General features: G+C 37.4%; 1 protein-coding gene across 1 annotated transcript in view; it reads left to right on the plus strand.

Moving 5' to 3' along the window:
* Nucleotides 1-15,274, plus strand: part of CIRSR (corepressor of RBPJ and splicing regulator) — a 39,844-nt gene extending 24,570 nt beyond the window's left edge. Inside the window, exons 8-10 of the mRNA XM_027128026.1 lie at nt 12,023-12,129; nt 13,182-13,267; nt 14,481-15,274. Coding sequence (XP_026983827.1) covers nt 12,023-12,129; nt 13,182-13,267; nt 14,481-15,147 — 860 coding nt within the window. The 3' untranslated portion in view covers nt 15,148-15,274. The remainder of the gene's footprint in view (nt 1-12,022; nt 12,130-13,181; nt 13,268-14,480) is intronic.
* The last annotated feature ends 4,810 nt before the right edge of the window (nt 15,275-20,084 follow it).

Consider the following 20,084-nt stretch of genomic DNA (forward strand, 5'->3'; position numbering starts at 1 on the left):
TTGTTTTCTGGGGTTTTTTTTGCGGTATGCGGGCCTCTCACTGCCGCAGCCTCTCCCGCCGCAGAGCACAGGCTCCAGATGCGCAGGCCCAGCAGCCACGGCTCACAAGCCCGGCTGCTCCATGGCATGTGGGATCTTCCCAGACCGGGGCATGAACCCGTGTCCCCTGCATCGGCAGGCAGACTCTCAACCACTGCGCCACCAGGGAAGCCCCCTTGTTCTTTGTTTTTGTCTTCCACTCTCTGCTTTCTCTGGTTTTAATTGAGTATTTTATGTGATTCCATTTTTTCTCCTCTCTTAGCATATCAATTATGCTTAATTTTTAAAAAATGTTAGTTGTTGCCCTAGAATTTGCAGTATACATTTACAGCTAATCTAAGTCCACTTACAGTCCACTGTACCACTTCATGAGTAGTGCCCGTACCTTATAACAGAGTAAACCAATATCTGTTATATAACACAATTCCTTTCTCTTGTCTCTTATAACATTACTGTCATACATTTCATTTATCCATAAGTTATAATGCATCCAGTTTATTCTTGCTGTTATTATTTTGAATAATATGTTATCTGTTAGATCAGTTAAGAATAAAAAACATAAAATATTGTATCTTTTATTTCTTCTCAAATGCTCTTTATGTAGATCTAAGTTTCTGATCTATGTCATTTCCTTCTTTCTGAATAACTTCTTTTTAATATTTCTTGAAAGGCAGGTCTACTAGTAACATGTTCCTCAATTTTTGTTTGCCTGAGAAAGTATTTCTTCTTCACTTTTGAAGGATAATTTTACTGGATACTGGATAATTTCTATGTTGGTAGGTTTTTCCTTTCAACCTTTAAATATTTCACTCCACTCTCCTCTTGCTTGCATGGTTTCTTAAGAGAAGTCTCATGATTCTTATCCTTGTTCCTCTCTTGGTAAGGTTTTTTTCCCCCTCTGACATCTTTCAAGATTTTCTCTTCATCTTTGATTTTCTGCAGTTTGAATATCATATACCTAGATTTTTGGTATTTATCCTGCTCCATGTTCTCTGAGCTTCCTGGATTTGTGGTTTGGTGTCTATCATTAGTCTTGAGAAATCTCAGCCATTATTATTTAAAATATTTTTTTCTGTTCTTTTCTGTCTTCTCTCTTTCCCTTCTGGTATTCCTGTTGTACATATGTTACACCTTTTGTAATTGTCCTACAGTTTTTGGATATTCTGGGTTCCCTTTTTTTTTTTTTAATTTTCTGTTCAGTTTGAGAAGTTTCTATTGACCTATCTTAAAGCTTACTGATTCTTTCCTCAGTTATGCCTAGTCTACTGATGACCTCATCAAAAGCATTCTTCATTTCTATTAGTGTTTTTTATTTCTGTCATTTCCATTAGATTCTTTCTCAGAGTTTCCATTTCTCTGCTTACAGTACCTATCTGTTTTGCATGTTGTCCACTTTTTCCATTAGAGCCCTTAGCATATGAATCTTAGTTATTTTAGATTCCCAATCTGATAATTCCAGAATCTTCATTATAGCTGAGCTTGATTCTGATGCTTGCTTTGTCTTTCCAGACGGTGGTTTTTGCCTCTTATCATACTTGTAATTTTTTGTTGAAAGCCAGACATGGTGTATCAGGTAGACAGAACTGAGATAAATAGGCCTTTAGTGTGAGGTTTTATGTTTATCTGGCTAGGAGTTAGGTTGTATTTACTCTTTGCTATAGCTGTAGATTTTAGAGGATAAATATCCTCTGGTGTCATTGTTTTGGTCTCCTCTGTTATCTTTGGGTTTCCCTACAGACTCTGTTAATAGAGGCTGAGCCTGGCTTCAGTTGTAATCTTATGTTATTTTACAGGAGCCCTACTGTTGTAGTGGTAAGATATGAGGGGAGGGGAAGCATTCTATAATCCTATGACTAGGTTTCAGTTTTTTAGTGAGCTTCTGCCCCTGGGCTGTAACCTTCACATGTGTTTCTCAGCTTTTTGTCCCCCACTTCTCAGCTTTTTTTCTTCACCCACATAGGTTAGGCTCTGGGCCTAACTCTGGGGAAATAGCTTCCTTTGAGGGTAAGCATTTGTTCAGGACAACAAATTGCTCTGGGCGTATTTCAAGATGATTACTTTTCCCTTCCCACTGTTGGAAGTACAAGGGGATTGTTATTTGATGTTCACAGTGAGAACCTAGTGGGGCTTCTGGAAGTAAAACTCACAGAAGTGTTGGGGCCCCTTTAAGGTTGAGCCCCCAGGAGTTTTCATCTCTCAAGGTAGTCCTTGCTCAGTCTCCAAGAATAGTCAGTTATCCTTTAAGTATTTCTACCAGTTGCTGGCTCTGTTGGTTTCTGGTCTCGGTAAACTGAGTCTCTGTATCACCTGTCTCTCCCATTTGGGGGCAGTGATTTGCTCTGTGATCTCAATTCTCCGATAGATCTATAAGATTTATTGATGTTCACTTTTTTCAGCTTTTTTCTTATTGTGAGAATGGGAGGAATTTCAGGCTCTTCATATATTGGACTGAAGCCTAAAAGTTGTAAAAGCAACATAAAAGTGAAGAAACATTGATTCGAAATTTGTTAACATAAGATTCATATTGTACTAATTATTTGACTTCTTTTTTTAGGTTTAAGTTGCTATATATTTAAAGTTACTTTGCCATTTTTTTAAATGATTTTTATTTATTATTTATTTTTGGTTGCGTTGGGTCTTTGTTGCTGTGCGTGGACTTTCTCTAGTTACGGCGAGCAGGGGCTACTCTTTGTTGCAGTATGCGAGCTTCTCATTGTGATGGCTTCTTGTTGCAGATCACGGGCTCTAGGTGCACAGGCTTCAGTAGTTGTGGCACATGGGCTCAGTAGTTGTGGCTCACGGGCTCTAGAGCACGGGCTCAGTAGTTGTGGTGCATGGGCTTAGTTGCTCTGTGGCACGTGGGATCTTCCCAGACCAGGGCACAAACTTGTGTCCCCTGCATTGGCAGGAGGATTCTTAACCACTGTGCCACCAGGGAAGTCCCTGCCATTTTTTTTTTTTGGGCAGTACACAGGCCTCTCACTGTTGTGGCCTCTCCCGTTGCAGAGCACAGACTCCGGACACGCAGGCTCAGCGGCCATGGCTCACGGGCCCAGCCGCTCCGCGGCATGTGGGATCTTCCTGGACCGGGGCACGAACCCATGTCCCCTGCATCGGCAGGCGGACTCTCAAACACTGCGCCACCAGGGAAGCCCCCTGCCATTTTTTTAAACTTAATTTTAAGAATATTTGGAACTGACTCTATATGATAATATGGTAAATTTCACGTTTTTAATCAAAGTAAATTTTAAATGCAAAATGGTATCACTGGATATTCTTGACATATACAAAATTTCTTTTTCTTTATAACGCTTAAGTATGAGATCCAGCCATACCACTGACAGCTAAAATGATGATTGGTACTTAATGTTTCAGGTTTCTCTAACCAGTCTTGTGTACGCCAAAGGTTTTAGTGCATTTAAACAATATGAAAATTAATAATAGCTTAAATTGAGGAAAGTATGATTTTATACTTGTTGCAAACATTTGTTTACATATCAGTGCTCTTTTCCTTGCCTTATTTCCCCTAAGTCTTGATTTAATTTTTGTTGAAGAATATTACACTAAGCTGTACTACTAATAGCAGTTTCCTGCAGTAGTACTCCCACATGCTGCTCCTCCATCTTTCCATCAACCTATCATGTTGGAGGAATTTTTGTTGCTTGAGAATATATTTGGGAAGTTTAACAAAATAATTGTCTGATCATAAGCTTGTACTAGAAGGACACCTAGGAGCATGCTGGAGCATGCTGGAGGGACTTTGTTTAGAAAGAAAGATGATAAACTCAGTTGCCCTTCTGGCACATCCCGCCCTTATCTGTTACGGAGTTCTTTTATGTAACTCCTTGAAGAAGTTGAATCCTCCCAGGATAGCTACTGAGATAGCCCTACATCTGATGGCAGAATTTTTTTTAAATCCTTCAACATAATTCTACTGCAGAAAAAGTATTTGTGTTACCAGAATCCCTTTAAAGCTAAACTCTTCAAATAGGTGGATATTAAAACTAATAAAGGATCGACCTCAAAATAAAAAGGAAAGTTAGGCAGGCACCACTTCTCCTCTCCTTTAATATGTAGTTGTGTGGTTTTTTGTTATTGAGATGTATGAGCTCTTTGTATATTTTGAAAATTAAGCCCTTGTCAGTAGTTCCTCAGCCATAAAAAATAATGAAATAATGCCATTTGCAGCAACATAGATGGACCTAGAAATTGTCATACTGAGTGAAGTAAGAGAAAGAGAAATGTCATATGATATCGCTTATACACAGAAACTAAAAAGAAATGATACAAATGAACTTATTTACAAAACAGAAACAGACTTACAGACTTAGCGAACAAACATACGGTTACCAGGGAGGAAGGGAGAGAACAAACATATGGTTACCAGGGAGGAAGGGTGGAGGGAAGGGATAGTTAGGGAGTTTGGGATTGACATGTACACACTGCTGTATTTAAAACGCATAACCAACCAGGACCTACTGTTATAGCACAGGGAACTCTGCTTACTGTTATGTGGCAACCTGGATGGGAGGGGAGTTTGGGGGGGAATGGATACATGTATGTGTATGGCTGAGTCACTCTGTGGTGTACCTGAAACTATCACAGCATTGTTAATCGGCTATACTCCAACATAAAATAAAAAGTTTTAGGGACTCCTCCGGTGGTGCAGTGGATAAGAATCCGCTTGCCAGTGCAGGGGACGTGGGTTTGAGCCCTGGTCCGGGAAGATCCCACATGCCGCAGAGCAACTAAGCCCGTGCGCCACAACTACTGAGCCTGCGCTCTAGAGCCTGTGTGCTGCAACTACTGAAGCCCGCGTGCGTAGAGCCTGTGCTCTGCAACAAGAGACGCCACCGCAGTGAGAGGCCCACTCGCTGCAACCAGAGAAAGCCCGTGCACAGCAACGAAGACCCAATGCAGCCAAAAATAAAAATTAAATTAAAAAAAAATAACATAAAATAAGAAGTTTAAAAAAAATTTGGTAAGTCAGGAACATACATGTTTTTAAATGCATGAGAAAACTAATTATCTAAAAAGAAATATTGACCTATTAAAGAGATTATTCAGTAAAACTTGTCAATTCATAGTGTTTCAAAGGTCAAATTGATGTTCTTGATTAGTACTTTAAATTTTGGCTATTTTAAGTGACTACAGATGGTTACTCATTTTGAACTATTTATAAGCACTATTACAATTCAGTGATTAAATGTGTTGTTAGAGTGGCTATGCCTTGAAATTCCATTGACATTAACAAATTAATTGCAATCCTGTTCTGTCAGTAAATGGCTCTGCTCTGTGTTAAAGGCATATGTGGGGCTAGTGGAGGCTACACCTCCCCTAATCTCAAAGGGGTATTATGATTCTCAGATCCCAATCATAACTCTCTTTTACATGACTCTTCCTGTTAATATCATTCCATCTACTCAAGGTCTGCCAACTTCAAGTAAAGGAAATTAACTACTGATTACCTGGGTAAAGGAGAATGAATGAAATGTAGTCTACCTAGTACATATTAATTCTACCCAAATCAAACTTAAGTTAACATGAACCTTCGTCATGTTCCACTCATTTATAATGCCATATTTTTTACCTTTCTCTAAATCCTATGAGTTTGAAAATCAAACTCAGTTTCTAGTTCTTTCCTAGAAAGTATTGCTTTTCTGAAATATGTAATGTATCTTATTTATCTTTGTATTCCCAATGCTTTCCACAATGCACATGCTTACTAAATAATAGTTTAGTGAGTGGCTGAAGAGTTAGGCTTTGCTAACTATACTAAACATCACTGTTTATCATCTTATTCTCTGAATATATCTTATAACACAAATTTACAATTTATATTTTTCCTATTCTTTTATATTAACTAATTTTCCCAAAAAAGATTATAAGCTTAAAGGCAAAAACCAAGTTCTCCATTCTTTATTTTCAAGTACCTAGTGAGATAAAATAATAAGCCCTCAATAATACATATTGATTTGTAAAATCACTTTCTATGTTATATACTAGGGAAGAATAAGTTGAAATTCCCTATGCAGGGCTCTCTCCATAGTTTGAGAGAGATCTAGTATAGAAATGTAGTGAGAGTCTATAGTAACTCAGTCATTCAGTAATTACTGTTGACTGATTTAATTTATTTTTAAGTAAAATGCACTGGTCTTAAGTGTAGATTGAGTTTGACAAATGTATGCACCCATGTAACCAATGTTTCTGACAAATACAGAGCATAGAGCATTGCTGTCACCCTGGTAAATACCCTTCTATCCCCTTCCAGTTGGCATCCTCCACCTACAACTACTACTCTCATTTCTAATCCCATATATTACTTTTACCTGTTCATGAAGTTCATATAAATGGAATCATACAGTATGTGTTCTTCTGTGTCTGACTTCTTTGACTCAACATACTGTTTTTGAGGTTCATGGATGCACAACTTTTCAAGAGCGTTCATATTCTCATAACTTCTTTAGAACATAGTGCTGACTTCTAATACTTCATGTTCATCACAACACAAATGATTTTTCTTAGTCCTCTAGGACTATGAATTCACTTTATTATCTTTATTCACTTTAGTATTTAGTGATAGTTGTATCATCAGTAAAATACCTGCATGTAAATTAAGTTGAAAATATAAGTGTGAAGACATAATCAGATATACCTCAAATATCTTTAACATTATTGATTCTGTAAGGCAAGGTTGTTCTTTATAAAGTGTTTTTCACTAGCATACAATAAGGGCAGTTTCATCTTTCCCTGCCTTTGTGTATTTTCCAGACACACAGACAAAAATGAAATGTTTAATTTTTCTTTTACATTGTATGTCTTAATAGAGATCAAATTAGCTTTCTTCAGTATGAACTCAGGATAAGGGCAATAAGAAACCTTATTGTTTCCAGCCTCCACTAAGATGAACTGGCAACGTGTCAGGAAAATTCTCAGTATGGAGCAGTTTTATTACAATTCAGTACAATTGGTTCTTGCATAACCTTTAGAAAATCATACATAAAACATTCTCATCTATATAAATAAAAATCACCCACACACTTTATTAATAGCTTTGTTCACTTTTTCCCTGGGACTTGTGCTGCATGCTGTGCCCCCCTTTTGAGTCTTTTTTTAAGGTAACTTTCTATAAGCTTTCTTTAAAGCAAAAAGGTTAGGTAATGTTAGGATTCAAATACAAATGTAAGATAACTGTGATAATTCTCCCTCTTGATCGTGTACTATTACTAGTGTTTCTAAGTGTCCGTTTTACATTTAGTGACAGGGAGTGGCTTTTTCACAATATATAGTCAGTTTAACTGTAAGAAAGAAGGAAGAAATAAATGTCATACTTTTCATGGAAATAAGAATCATAATTCATCTGTGATGTGTTTGGGGGTTTATTTTCAAACCCACGCATTTTTAAGGTTGTATCACTGTTACTGTGACTACAATAAATACATGATGAAAGCAAGAACATACCAGGTTGAAGTCTCAGCCTTTTTTCCTTAGTCTAGTTCATTAGCAAAAATGTGTTTCTTTTCAGGTCTCATTTTCCTGAATCCAAACTTTAGAAAACTTTCCATTATTCCCCTAAAGTATGTGTTATAAAATACCAAAATAATGTAATAATAAACCTCTAGATCTAACTGCTCATTTACAGTAAATACAAGCGCCAGAAGAACATATTAAATGACATCACTACCCAGAATGGGGGAGATTCTACAGTACAAATGACCCAGTTTCTTCAACAAATGAATAGCAATAAGGGGGGAGTGGAGGAAAAGTGGCTACCTTTTTTTAGATTAAAAGAGATTTAAGATATGTGTCATTTGTACCTCAAAAGTAGAGAGGGAGAGAGAGACTTAAGAGATACATAAACCGAATGCAATATGTGGAACTTGTTTGGATCCTAATGTGAACAAGCCAACTGTAAAAAAAATTTTTTTTGAGATAATTGGGGAAATCTGAATGTTGACTGGATTTTATAACTGTCAGTATTAATAAGTGTAACAAAGGTGTTAGGGCTTTATTTTTAAGAAATAGCCCATATTAGTGATTTATATACCAAAGTGATGTCTGAAATTTTATTTAAAATACCCTATCAAAAAAGAAACAAAAAACCCTGGAGGTAATAAATAAAACAAGGATGGCAAAACATTGATAATTGTTGAAGCTGTGTAATGAATATATAGAACTCTTTATTCTCCCTAGGTTTGAGATTTTTTCATTGTATCAAGTTAAAATACACACACAGAATGAGAAGGAAAATAATTAATCACCACTGTCATCACAAACAAAATGATATTCACTCTAGGAATAGAATTTTAGTCTCAGGAAGCAGTAGCATCCTATAAATTAAATTAATGTATTAAATTTGGGGGAAGGAGGGGAAAGTATTTCTAATACAGCCATACTTAACCTGTAACTCAGTGTCCTTTTTCCCACTGAATACCATAAAACTGTAGAATGTAATGCTTCATTTGAAAGGAACAGTGAACTTTGGAAGGAAGATAGCTCTGTCCTTGGGAAGAGCAGATGGGCCCAGGCTAACAGTGAGACACAGGAATATCTCTTCCTTCAGCATTAGTCTCCCTCCTGTGCCATTTGTGGGATTCACGTGGGACTGCTGTCCTCTAATTGGGAAGTCGGCGACAGGGCCTTTCTCACGGCCAGCACTTTTGACTCCTATATTATTCTCTGATAAAATACCTATCTTACTACAGAACATTTTTTACCTTCTGTTGCTTCGTTCTATAAAAATGAATGCTCTTAATGAATAGATTAAACCCTTTACAAACATAATTTTGTACGACATAATTTGCCTTCTTTTATTTTTTCTGTGACATTGACTTCATGTTGTTTTTCTAGTAGAAAATAGTCTGGGTCTAATCAGGGCATAGAACTGAATACCATAGTCACAGTTAGTATTTTGGTGCTTACCCACATCACAGCAAAGAAAGTTTGCAAAATTAATGAATGTTGAAAAACAGTTTCTTCAGTGGACCAACTTTTCTAAGTTGGAACGCTGGTTTTCAAGCTGTGGAGGCTTAACCCAGCCTGACTGAAGTGATCTAGAAAAGAGCTTTCACAAATCTACATTTTAAAACAAATGCCCTTTTTCTGAGTTCTCTAGAATCATTCTGCCATAGCAAATTTAAGAGCAAACCAAACCTTCCTGAACCCCAGCTCCATCTGTAATTTAAATTATAAAGGCATCCAAAAAAAGTAGTCATTTTGCATTTGAACATATTGTAAAATCTGTCTTCAACATACCTATATAATCTATTGATATTATATCAATTAAATTTTGAGTTCTCAGAGAGCTGGAGTCATTTCTGTCAGGTTAACTCTACATAGCCACTACCACAGTAACATGAAAGTATAAAGATACCTTGCTGAATATATATTAATTAAACCTGACTTGTCATATCTTTCTAGAAGTTTTGATGATAGAAGGAGAAAGTTTAAGTACAAAAAGAAGTGAATAAGACTGGATTTTGAAAAATGTTACTATTAAGAGCATTTTTTGTGAAAAATATATAATAATCACAAAAGTTTTATAGCTACTGACAAAAATAATAGTTACTATTTGTTAGGTACTTCACTAAACATTGTTTAGAGTCTTACAGTGTGGAAGTATATGCTAAGCATATGTACTACAAAATTTCAGTTGAGATTTTGGAGAAATATAAATGATGGAAGAGTAATGTTTGTTTTATAGTCTGAATAATCTCTGTCAGCCTGGGGAAAGAGAGATCATTTTCTTGAAGTAGTTGGAAGTACTGTAATGAAAAATTTTAAAGTATGTTTTCTAAAGCATTTTATTAAAATTACCCATCTTTTGATGAAAACTGATGAAATCAGTACCCTTTCATCATAATGGCCAAGCTCTTTAGCCCTTTACTGGAGTGGTTTTTATCCTAATTCTTAGCATGTTTGCTTTCTGAATTCATTGAACATCTAAAAAAGTTGTTGACAAGGAAATGTAGTTTTGACACTTCAAGAAAGACATTTTCTACTTTATAAAATTAGGTTCCTACATGTGAAGTTTGAGAAGCCACCAAAGTGAAACACTCTATAATTAATTTAAAGCTATTAATTATATTAGCACTTCAATGCCATTTAGAGGCACTCCATACTAATATTTAAAGTTCAATTTTTGGGACTTCCCTGGTGGCGCAGTGGTTAAGAATCCGCTTGCCAGTTCAGGGGACACAGGTTTGATCCCTGGTCCAGGAAGATCCCATATGCCGTGGAGTGACTAAGCCCGTGTGCCACAACTACTGAGCCTGCACTCTAGAGCCTGCGAGCCACAACTACTGAGTCTGCGTGCCACAACTACTGAAGCCCGCACGCCTAGAGCCCGCCGCAATGAGAAGCCCCCGCAATGAGAAGCCCGTGCACCACAACGAAGAGTAGCCTCCGCTTGCCACAACTAGAGAAAGCCCACGTGCAGCAAAAATATTTTTGCAGCCAAAAATAAATAAAATAAGTGAATTTATAAAATTCAGTTTTTTACTTAACATATTATTATCAGTATTATCAACCAAATTGAATTTTTCTAGAAGTCATTAAAGTAATCCACAGGAAATTAATTAATTGTATAAAAGAAAAAACAAACCAAAAATCCAGTGTTGTTTTAAAATGAAATATTAATATCAATGAAATAAAGATGGTGCTTTATGATGTTTTTGTTTTGTTTTCAATTAAATAAGGCTTTTTCCTGCAGTAAATTAAAGCATCCCATTATTAATACTTCCCATACACCAGTAATAGGCAGTTTTTTCTAATTATCTCCCTAATACCTATAGCCAACTTTCAATTGTTTTTGGTAATATGAGTAGAATGGTAAAGCCCAGAGGCCAATAAAAGTTATTAACCTACACCTGAACTTGTCTGACCAAACTTTTTACCAAAGATGCTATTGGCAAGAGAACAGATTTGAATTATATTGCCTATTGCCTTTTGTTTTTTTATGGTAACATGTAAGTGAGCATGCAAAATAAGTAGTAAAAGACCAATAAATCAGGGAAGAGGTAAAGAAATTAGATGACGTATTTAATCAACAAACTAGAGTATCAGTTTCTGAATATTTCTCTATCCCCCACCCTCCCTTATGAGTTCCTTGTTGGCAGGAACTGTCGTATTCTTACCTGTATTCCAGATACATTGCCCAGTACAGTTCTTTTAAGCCAGTGTAATGATTTAGGCCAGAAACGAAAAAGCTTCCATGAAATGTCATTATTTGCTACTTGCAGGGAAAACAAAATGAAACTGGAATATACAAAAGAAGGAGGAAAGACTCTTTCCTATCTTATGTAAACATAATGTTTGAGGGAAGGGTGCAGATGTTTAAAATTTTTTATTTTTAATTATATCTATGTTTAGTCCATATTATTTGTCTTTAGAGCATATTATGTGACCAAAAACAAGCTCACTTTTCAAAAAGTTTGGGGATTTTGTAAAAGTGGAAACAACAGCTTGTAGAAAATATAACACATACACACCTATAGCTAGCCTAAAATTGCTTGTCACCAACCCCAAACTAATGACTAGAAGTTTCAAACTCTGAAAATGTATAAATGCAAGATTAACTAAAGTACTTGATTGTTACTGATAGCATATGTGTAAGTATCTCTTTTCAAATTGAATTCTTACTGAGAGAATAACTATTAAAAGTTTAATTGCAGTCTTTTATCATTTTGCTTTGATTTTATACTAAAAACTGCCAAGCAGATAACACTTAAGTGTATCTTTTTCAATATGACAAAGTTACATAAGAGAATCCCCTAGCACGTAAGAAAAATGCAATTATTTTCTATTCTGAATCTCCAGACTGCTGTTTTAGAAAATCATATCTGATTATTTGCTCAGCAGAAGATTATTGAGTTGATTTAGCTGTGATTTTACTTAACAAAGCTTCAGCTGCATTCCTACTGTGGAGTCCGAAAAAGGTAGAGAGTTATAAATGATACATTCAAACTGTGATTTTTGTGAACAGGACCATCGATGCACCCCTCAGAGCTAATAGCGGAGATGAGAAATAGTGGGTTTGCATTGAAACGAAACGTACTGGGGAGAAACTTGACCGCAAATGATCCATCACAGGTAATGATCTTTTTATCAGTAAGCTGAAAATGTCTATAAATCTAAATGTGACTGCTTGTGAATTGCTGTTTTCCAATATGTATATATCCATAGGAAGGCAAGATAGAGCAAAGAAAATGCCTAAAACGTATTTTGATTTTGCTTATTATTTTAACCTAAATGAGCAATGTTTTTAAACCTATATTTTAATAAACGAACCTGCTCCTCTGGGTTTATATGGATAAAATATCTAACTGATCTGGTGATACGGTTGTTACTTTTTCCTTCCTGCTGACTTACCCATGAAGTGACATTAAACAGAACCAATGGGAAGAAGTGTATAAAAGTAAACCCCTAAAAAATATGGAAAATATTTTAAACAGTTACTTGATTAAAGTGTACATAGATCCAGAAAATGGTTGAGTTTAAAGGGTTAAATGCAGATGTTCTAATACAAACCATTTATTTCATTTAATGAGGAAACTGGAGCCCTCAGAAGTTAAGTGATTTCCCTGAGATCATGTGGCTTTTTAGAGACAGAGCTGAGACTAAAACCCAGACTCCCACTGGCATAAACTTGTACTGCTCTGAAAGAGTCACATTCCTTCTCAAACATTGCTAGGGATTGTACGTATAACGTATATATCATGTATTTGTACTGTTTAATATACTTGATAATGTACTGTTGAACTTGTAAAGGCGAAAATTGTGGATGTTTTGACCTTCTCCTAAAGTTCATGATCTTCCTGGTTTTTATGTTCCATTAAATTAAAAAGAAAATTGAGAGAGTAGAAGCCATGCTATAAACATTTTGTCTTTGCTTCTCTGTCGTCCTCTCCTGATAAAGGTTGTTAATGGTGGCAAAGCAGTCATCTTAACCTCTTAGGGCATTATGATCCTCCTTGGCAGGTAGACTACAAAAATTTTTTAATTCCACTTTCCAATCCAAAATGTCATACTCATTTACAGTATGTCCCTAATATAAAATTTCTTATTTGTAAATGTTTCCTTTCCTGTCTGATAACTAACTTGTCTTATAATCTAGCAAATTAATGATGTCTTTGTTGACTTAGGAATATGTTGCAAGTGAGGGTGAAGAAGATCCAGAAGTTGAATTTTTAAAGTCACTAACAACCAAACAAAAACAGAAACTTCTCAGGTGATTAAAAAGTGTCTGTTTAATGAATTCAACTACATTTTTTCTTATGTTTCATCTTAGTGTCATATTCAACTCTGATCCTAAGTTTAAGGTACTTAAACCATGTATCACATTCATTTATTGATTTATTCTTCAGCTATAGTAGTACAATTTTATCTTTCTTTCAGTAATATGAAAATGAATGTAAGATTATATACTCAGTTTATACCGCAAAGTCACTGCACTTTTCAGAACATTTAATTTGGAAATAGATTTATTTGTAGGTTTTAGTTTTCATAGATTTGTATATATCTTTGCAGACGGTTTGTTCTTAGAAAATTGTGGGCCATGTATTACTCTTCTTACATTTTGTACAATTTTATGAGGAATGCCAAAAAATGCGTAAATTTAAAGTCAGTGTGAATCGTGTTAAACAGACTACCTCTGGATTAAAGAATCCAAGAAATGTCTACTGAGTCCAACAGAGGGAGCTCATGATGTTTCAATATGTGGAGTTTTGAGAATGGCTGGACAGAATCCAGTGAAGACATTTTTATTTCAGAGTAACTCAAACATATCATATAAACAAGTTACTCTTCTGAGAATGTGAAATACTCTTTAGAAATTCAGAATGCCATAATAGAATTGTCCTAATTATTTATTTATAAGTCTAAACAATTGTTGAAAACTAATATGTGATTATTTTATTTTATGTAACTAAAATAGAATATTAAAAAAATGTAAAATGTATTATACTTATTCAGACTTTCTGGAGAAAATGCCCTTGAAATTTGATAGTGTAATGTTATTGGGTATTTCCATATTTAAAATAGTACATAAAATTAATGTTTCATCTGATTAGAGCTTTATATTTCAGTTTGCAGTTGGTCCAGCTAATGTTACAAACTTTTCTTTATGCCAGGATGACCATTTATTTAGGGTACTATATAATTACAAATTCTGATTCAGTAAGAATTTTTTTAATAATTATTACTATTGAGGAAAGTATACTGAGACAGTTAATGCATTTTTTAATTTAAACTTATAGTATATGTGACTTGAATAATTTACAGGGAAGAAAATGATTTGTCATTTAATAAAAGTAAAGAATGTATTTGTATTGAATACCACTTTTAATAGCTTCTAAGAAACTATATTGTCTATTCAAAATTTTATATTTGTCGGTGAAAGGACTGTTTTTACATAGCCTGTCACTGTTTTTTCCCAATAACAGGAAATTGGATCGACTTGAGAAGAAAAAAAAGAAAAAGAGAAAAGATAGAAAAAAGAAAAAGCTTCAGAAGAGCAGAAGTAAACACAAAAAACATAAAAACAAATCCTCCTCCTCTTCCTCTTCCTCCTCTGGTGGCACTTCAGAAAGCAGCAGTGAGAGTGACAACAAAGAAAAAAAAATACAGAAGAAGAAAAGAAAGAAAAACAAGCGTTCAGGGAATTACAACAGTGGTTCTGAAGAGACGGACAAGTCTAAGAAGAGAAAACTTGATGAAGAACGTTCTAGCAGTCACAGTAACAAGGAAAAGCCTAGGTTTTTAAAACAAGAGAGTTCTGGGGAGAAGAGCAAATGGAGGCATTCTGATTCTGACAGAAAGCCCAGAAGCCATAACCAGAGTCCCGAGGAGAGAGGATCTGGAAGAAATGAGAGAGGCAGCAGGAGCCAGAGCAGGGATGAGAGGAGTAGGAGAAGCCGAAGCAGAAGTCATGGTGGTTACAAGCCAGGAGAAATAAGAAGACGGCCATGGCCAAGTCCCAGTGAAGAGTGGGACAGAAGAAATGACACCAGAAGCCATGGCACAGATAGATACAGAGGACGGAAAATGCACAGAGCATTATCAGGAGACAGGCACACTAGAGTGATGCAAACAAAGAGAATGGAGAAGTAGAGAATAGAGACTTGTATGTGACAATTACCTGGAAATAAAAATGTCTCCACTTTCTTCTTGAATACCTTTAGCAAGGGCTAAATTATGTACTATTGTCTTTCTAATAAAACTCTATTTTAATTTTTCATCTCTGTAAACTGTTATATCAGGTACAAAACTACATGAATCCCATAAGAATGAACTTGGCAAATATTTGTAAGTGATCTATTTTGGGGCTGTAAAAATATTGTCTGTTGGGCTTCCCTGGTGGCGCAGTGGTTGGGAGTCCGCCTGCCGATGCAGGGGACACGGGTTTGTGCCCCAGTCCGGGAGGATCCCACATGCCGCGGAGCGGCTGGGCCCGTGAGCCATGGCCGCTGAGCCTGCGCGTCCGGAGCCTGTGCTCCGCAACGGGAGAGGCCGCAGCAGTGAGAGGCCCGCATACCGCAAAAAAAAAAAAAAATTCTGTTCATTAATGTTTCTTGTGCCCTATACTAAAACAAAAACCCCATGTAACTGCGTGACATTTTCTTTGTTCTGAAACATCATTAAAAGAATGACAGTACATTGAATGGGTATAGTTTATTTTTTTTCAATTCAAATTTATTACTCTTAAGATTTGAATTTACTTGAAGCCAAGTGTAATCATTGTAGAAATTCACTGCTATGAATTAAGTAATGGATTGGTCAGTATTTCTTTAAGACTTTAAATTCCCTTCAGTTTTGCTCTAGGGTCAGAAGCTATTTACATTTGGATGATGTATTTTCTATGCTGCCATAACAAATAACCTCAGTCTTAACGCGAATACAGTTCTGGAGATCAGAAATCTGAAATGGGTCTCGCTGGGCTAAAATCGGTGTCAGCAGGTTTGATTCTGGAGGCTCTATGGAAAATCTGTTTGCTCGTTGCAGCTTCTAGAGGCCACCTGCACTCCTTGGCTCCTGGCCCCTTCTTCCATCTTCAGAGCTAACAAAGTCAAGTTCTCACATCTAATCACTCTGACACTTTCACATTCTGCATTGTTTTCCACTCTTTGGGACCCTTGTGATTACATTGGGCCCACCAGGAGAATCTCCCTATTTCAAAGTCAACTGATTAGCAACCTTAATTCTATCTGCAACCTTAATTGCCCTGTGCCATGTAACCTAACATCTTCACAGGTTCCAGGTATTGGGATTGCTATGTCATTAAGGGACCATTATTCTACCTAGGACAGATGGCCCTTCTACTACTGACATTCAGCTATTACAGATTTTACTTCTAAAGGGGAAGCATTTACATAACGTCACAAATGAACCAGTGTAAACTGTTTAGATATATTTCATAAGTATAGGTATATAAGGTATGTTTAAATTTAGCTGCAAGGTTCCCCTTGTGTTTCAAAGCATATGGTGAAGGAAAACTATAGAAAAAAATCATTTAGTTCAAATTACAAGTAACATGGAATTCCAAAAAATATATACTAACCATCATGGACACAAGTATTGTTATCAGGGTTCCACATTTTAAAAACACCTCTTATTTAATACAATACAAATATTGATTAGTTTGGATGGTTTTGAGAATGGAAGTCCTAATTTCATAAATTTTATAGGAAAGAAGTTTGAAAGAAGAATTAAGTAAAACCTCTCTGTGTAGTCTGGTATATGTATCTTTGTCTTGTATATGCACACACAGAGATGTCCTCTGATTTGCAAGCAGCTAACTAAAGGCATAAGCAACCGTTTGATTATTTATATTTTTAAGAGAGTTGGGAGGGGAGAACTTGAATTCATTCTACGGTACTCTTCAATAACTTACAGTGCACCTCCAAGATCCCTTTCCCGCTTCATTTAAAAAAAGCATGCATTTGAGATTGATAAAGACCGCTAATTTACACCTTGAGTTCATCAGTGTTGCACTGATTATTTTCTATCCTATGCCTTTTTAGACTTTATAATTTTTATAATGTCAAAACCTATGTAATATTTACTGCCTTAAAGGATTTCTGAACCAGTGTTCATGAAGAGAAATGTTGAAAAGCATCCTGTAATTAAAGTGAATTATATACATGATCATTTCTTAACACTTTGACTTCCACAAAAGTGTGGTCCCCTTTTAACTTTATAAGTGGCTGCAAGAATTTTTCAAATCTCTGGTTTACTTATCCTTCACCGTTAAGATTGAGAAACTATAAAGTACCAATAGCCCCAACATTCTTATCTATCCAATGGTGAGAAAAATTCCCATGTAATTATAGGAAATGTTGGTTTGCTGTTTGGCTTTCAGACTTGGTCACTAAAGGATGCTAGACAGCCCCAAGGGGCCAGCATTCCAACTTGGCAAACTTAAAGACTGAAGGGAGGCATTTTCACATACAATCATAACATGGTAATAAATAGCTTTAAAGAGGCTCACCTGACTTGTTCTGCACACTCTAATGATAAGGGTAAAAGGAATTGAAAGTGATTTTTAAAATAAAACATTAAGCATCTAATTATACTTTTGCTTTTGAAATACAAGGTAAAAACCAAAGATAAACCTCATAATAAAAAAGATATCTAGTTGTAAGTGTAGAGGTTCCCCTAAGTACTAACGCCAAAAGAGAATCCTCCAAGTTTAATGAATATGATTCAAGAACAAGAGTCCCCAACAGTGAGTGACTTTTTTTTAGAAAAACCACAGGAAAAGTCTGGTGATATGTCCTTCTTCTTACCCTTAATAGAGAAATTCTTTTAAAGAAATCTGGGTGTGCCTGGTGACATTTGTTCAGTGGCCTGGCACTGCACTGGCCAACTTGGGAGACATTATTGGGGTCCCCTCCTCCCCTTTTCCCTGGCCTAACATTGAACATAATTTAACACTAGCAAATTAATTCCTGTAGGAGGTGCTGTCGATTTACAAATGGTCAGGCACGATCAGGTTACTAGGTTAGGACTTGTTTATCTGAACGTCTATGTGGTAAGTTAGTCATAATTTCATCTAATAAATGTGCCAAAATAGGCAGAGGTTGCTGCAGCACAGCGGCAGGTCTGCTTACCTTGCAGTAGGAAATGGAGATCTTGCTTTGTATCATACGGTTTTAATCTGAAGAAAGCTTTTTATCTGAAAGGCTTGGAGAGACCTTCCTTGTTCTTCCAAGAGATGGCTTGCTGATAGTGAATCACATCCGTCCACGCTGTTGGGAGCTCGGCGTTTCCCAGTTTCCATCAAATATTTACTATGTTTTAGCATTGAATCTCAAAGATTTCAAATCCACCTGAGCCATTCCACTCTCCTTACCTAACGACCACTCGGCCAAGACGCAGGTGGAGGCCGCTCAACAAGGCCGCGTCCTCCACACCCTGTGTTTAAGATCAGGGAGAAGGCTGCATTTTAGCTTCAGTAGCTGAGGGGTATTAAGAAATCTTATTTCGGTTTTCTGAAAAGAAAACCTTGATAGTTACCACTTCTTGAAAAGAGCTAAAAGTATGCAATAGCTGCAGACCTTGGGAGCGGGTTTTTCGGATCCAAAAGGAGAAATGCTTTTTTAAAGTTGTGAGGAACAAATAAGACCGAGGGAACTCTTAAGTTTTGGGAAATGCCATGGCAACTGAGAGCTGATGAAGCTCCTCAAACCCCGTTCCTGCTGACAGAAAAGGAAGCAGATCCTCATGCCCTTCCCCCTTTCTCCTCCCTTCACGCCACACTTAACATCACCCTCGGAATGTAACAGTAATAATGAAGCGAGGTGTGGGGTGAAACATAGGAACGGCTTGTCATGGAAAACGCACACTCTGGCCCAAATTGCCCGTGAGTCGCCTTTCCGCGACTCGTAGGCACGGAAAAAACCCAGTCCTTTCGGTTCGAAGGTCCTCCCGACGGGGCGGTCAGAAGTGGAGGTCCAGCGGTTTGGGTGCTGACCGGACCGAGGCTTCCAAGGACCTCCCCTTAGACCGGAGGCCGGAAGGGGGCTGGAGTGAGTCCCGGGCTGGCGTGCCCCTTCCCATCCCCACAGGCGCCTCCACCCCTGCGTACGGTGGTGCTTTCCTTCTAGACGCGTGCCTGGCAACCTTCTGAACATACCTCAAACCCATATGAAAGCCTGAGAATTAGGGGGAGCGTCTCCATCCTAGAATAGGCGCCTCCCGTACGAGGAGGCCGCTGGACTCCCCACCGACAAAGTGTAACGGGAAAGGATGCGGGCTAGCCCACGGCAAGGGTCCCCCCCCCCCCCCCCCCCCCCGCGACCCTGCCAGTGACCCACTCAGAAGAAATTCCAGGCTGCGGACCACGGGAGCTGCGCCCTGGGGACCAGCACTCCCGGGCCGCCACGCGCCCTCGCCTGCCAGTTCCAGCCTAAGCTCTCCCGGCCTCCAGCGCCTTTCGCCTACGCAGGTCAGAGGGCGGACTTGCCTTCACTAGTTAGGAAAGCGAGCGAATTTCTCTCGTCTCTCGGGCTCCACAGGTGAAGAGGGCGCTTTAGGGCGCCGCTGCTAATCTCTCGCTCCTGGGGCAAAAGTGAAAATGTTGACTCTCGCCAGTAATCTGCAAGCAGAAAACAAATCGGGGTTGCCGAGGAGGGGGTCGGGGGGGACAACACATCACTTTGCATTTCTTTTATAAATGAATCACCCTGAAACGGTTAGATGTTTGCAAAACAATGCAAAATCCCTGGTATGAGTGCAAGGGTCTTGGAAAATCTTAAACCTTGTTTTTCTTTCCCGGGTCCCTGAGAACAGGCCCTGACGGAACATGTTTCCACGGACCTACTGAAACCTTCCCCTTAACTGGAGTTGCAAACACACTGTATATATTTATATCAATAACATATAGGGTAGGCATGTCTGTATGTATTTACCTCATACATATTTCTATAAACTCCAGCATCTGGAAAGGGTGGGGGTAAATAACCCCGAACGGTTAAAATTATGGAGAAGGGATAATAACTGATTACTAATTTGAAAGTAAATAAACAGGTGACTTTTTCAGATCAAAT

Source organism: Aethalodelphis obliquidens, unplaced genomic scaffold (assembly GCF_003676395.1).
Source record: "Aethalodelphis obliquidens isolate GAN/ISIS:26980383/991018 unplaced genomic scaffold, ASM367639v1 scaffold2, whole genome shotgun sequence".
NCBI classification, from domain to species: Eukaryota; Metazoa; Chordata; class Mammalia; order Artiodactyla; family Delphinidae; genus Aethalodelphis; species Aethalodelphis obliquidens.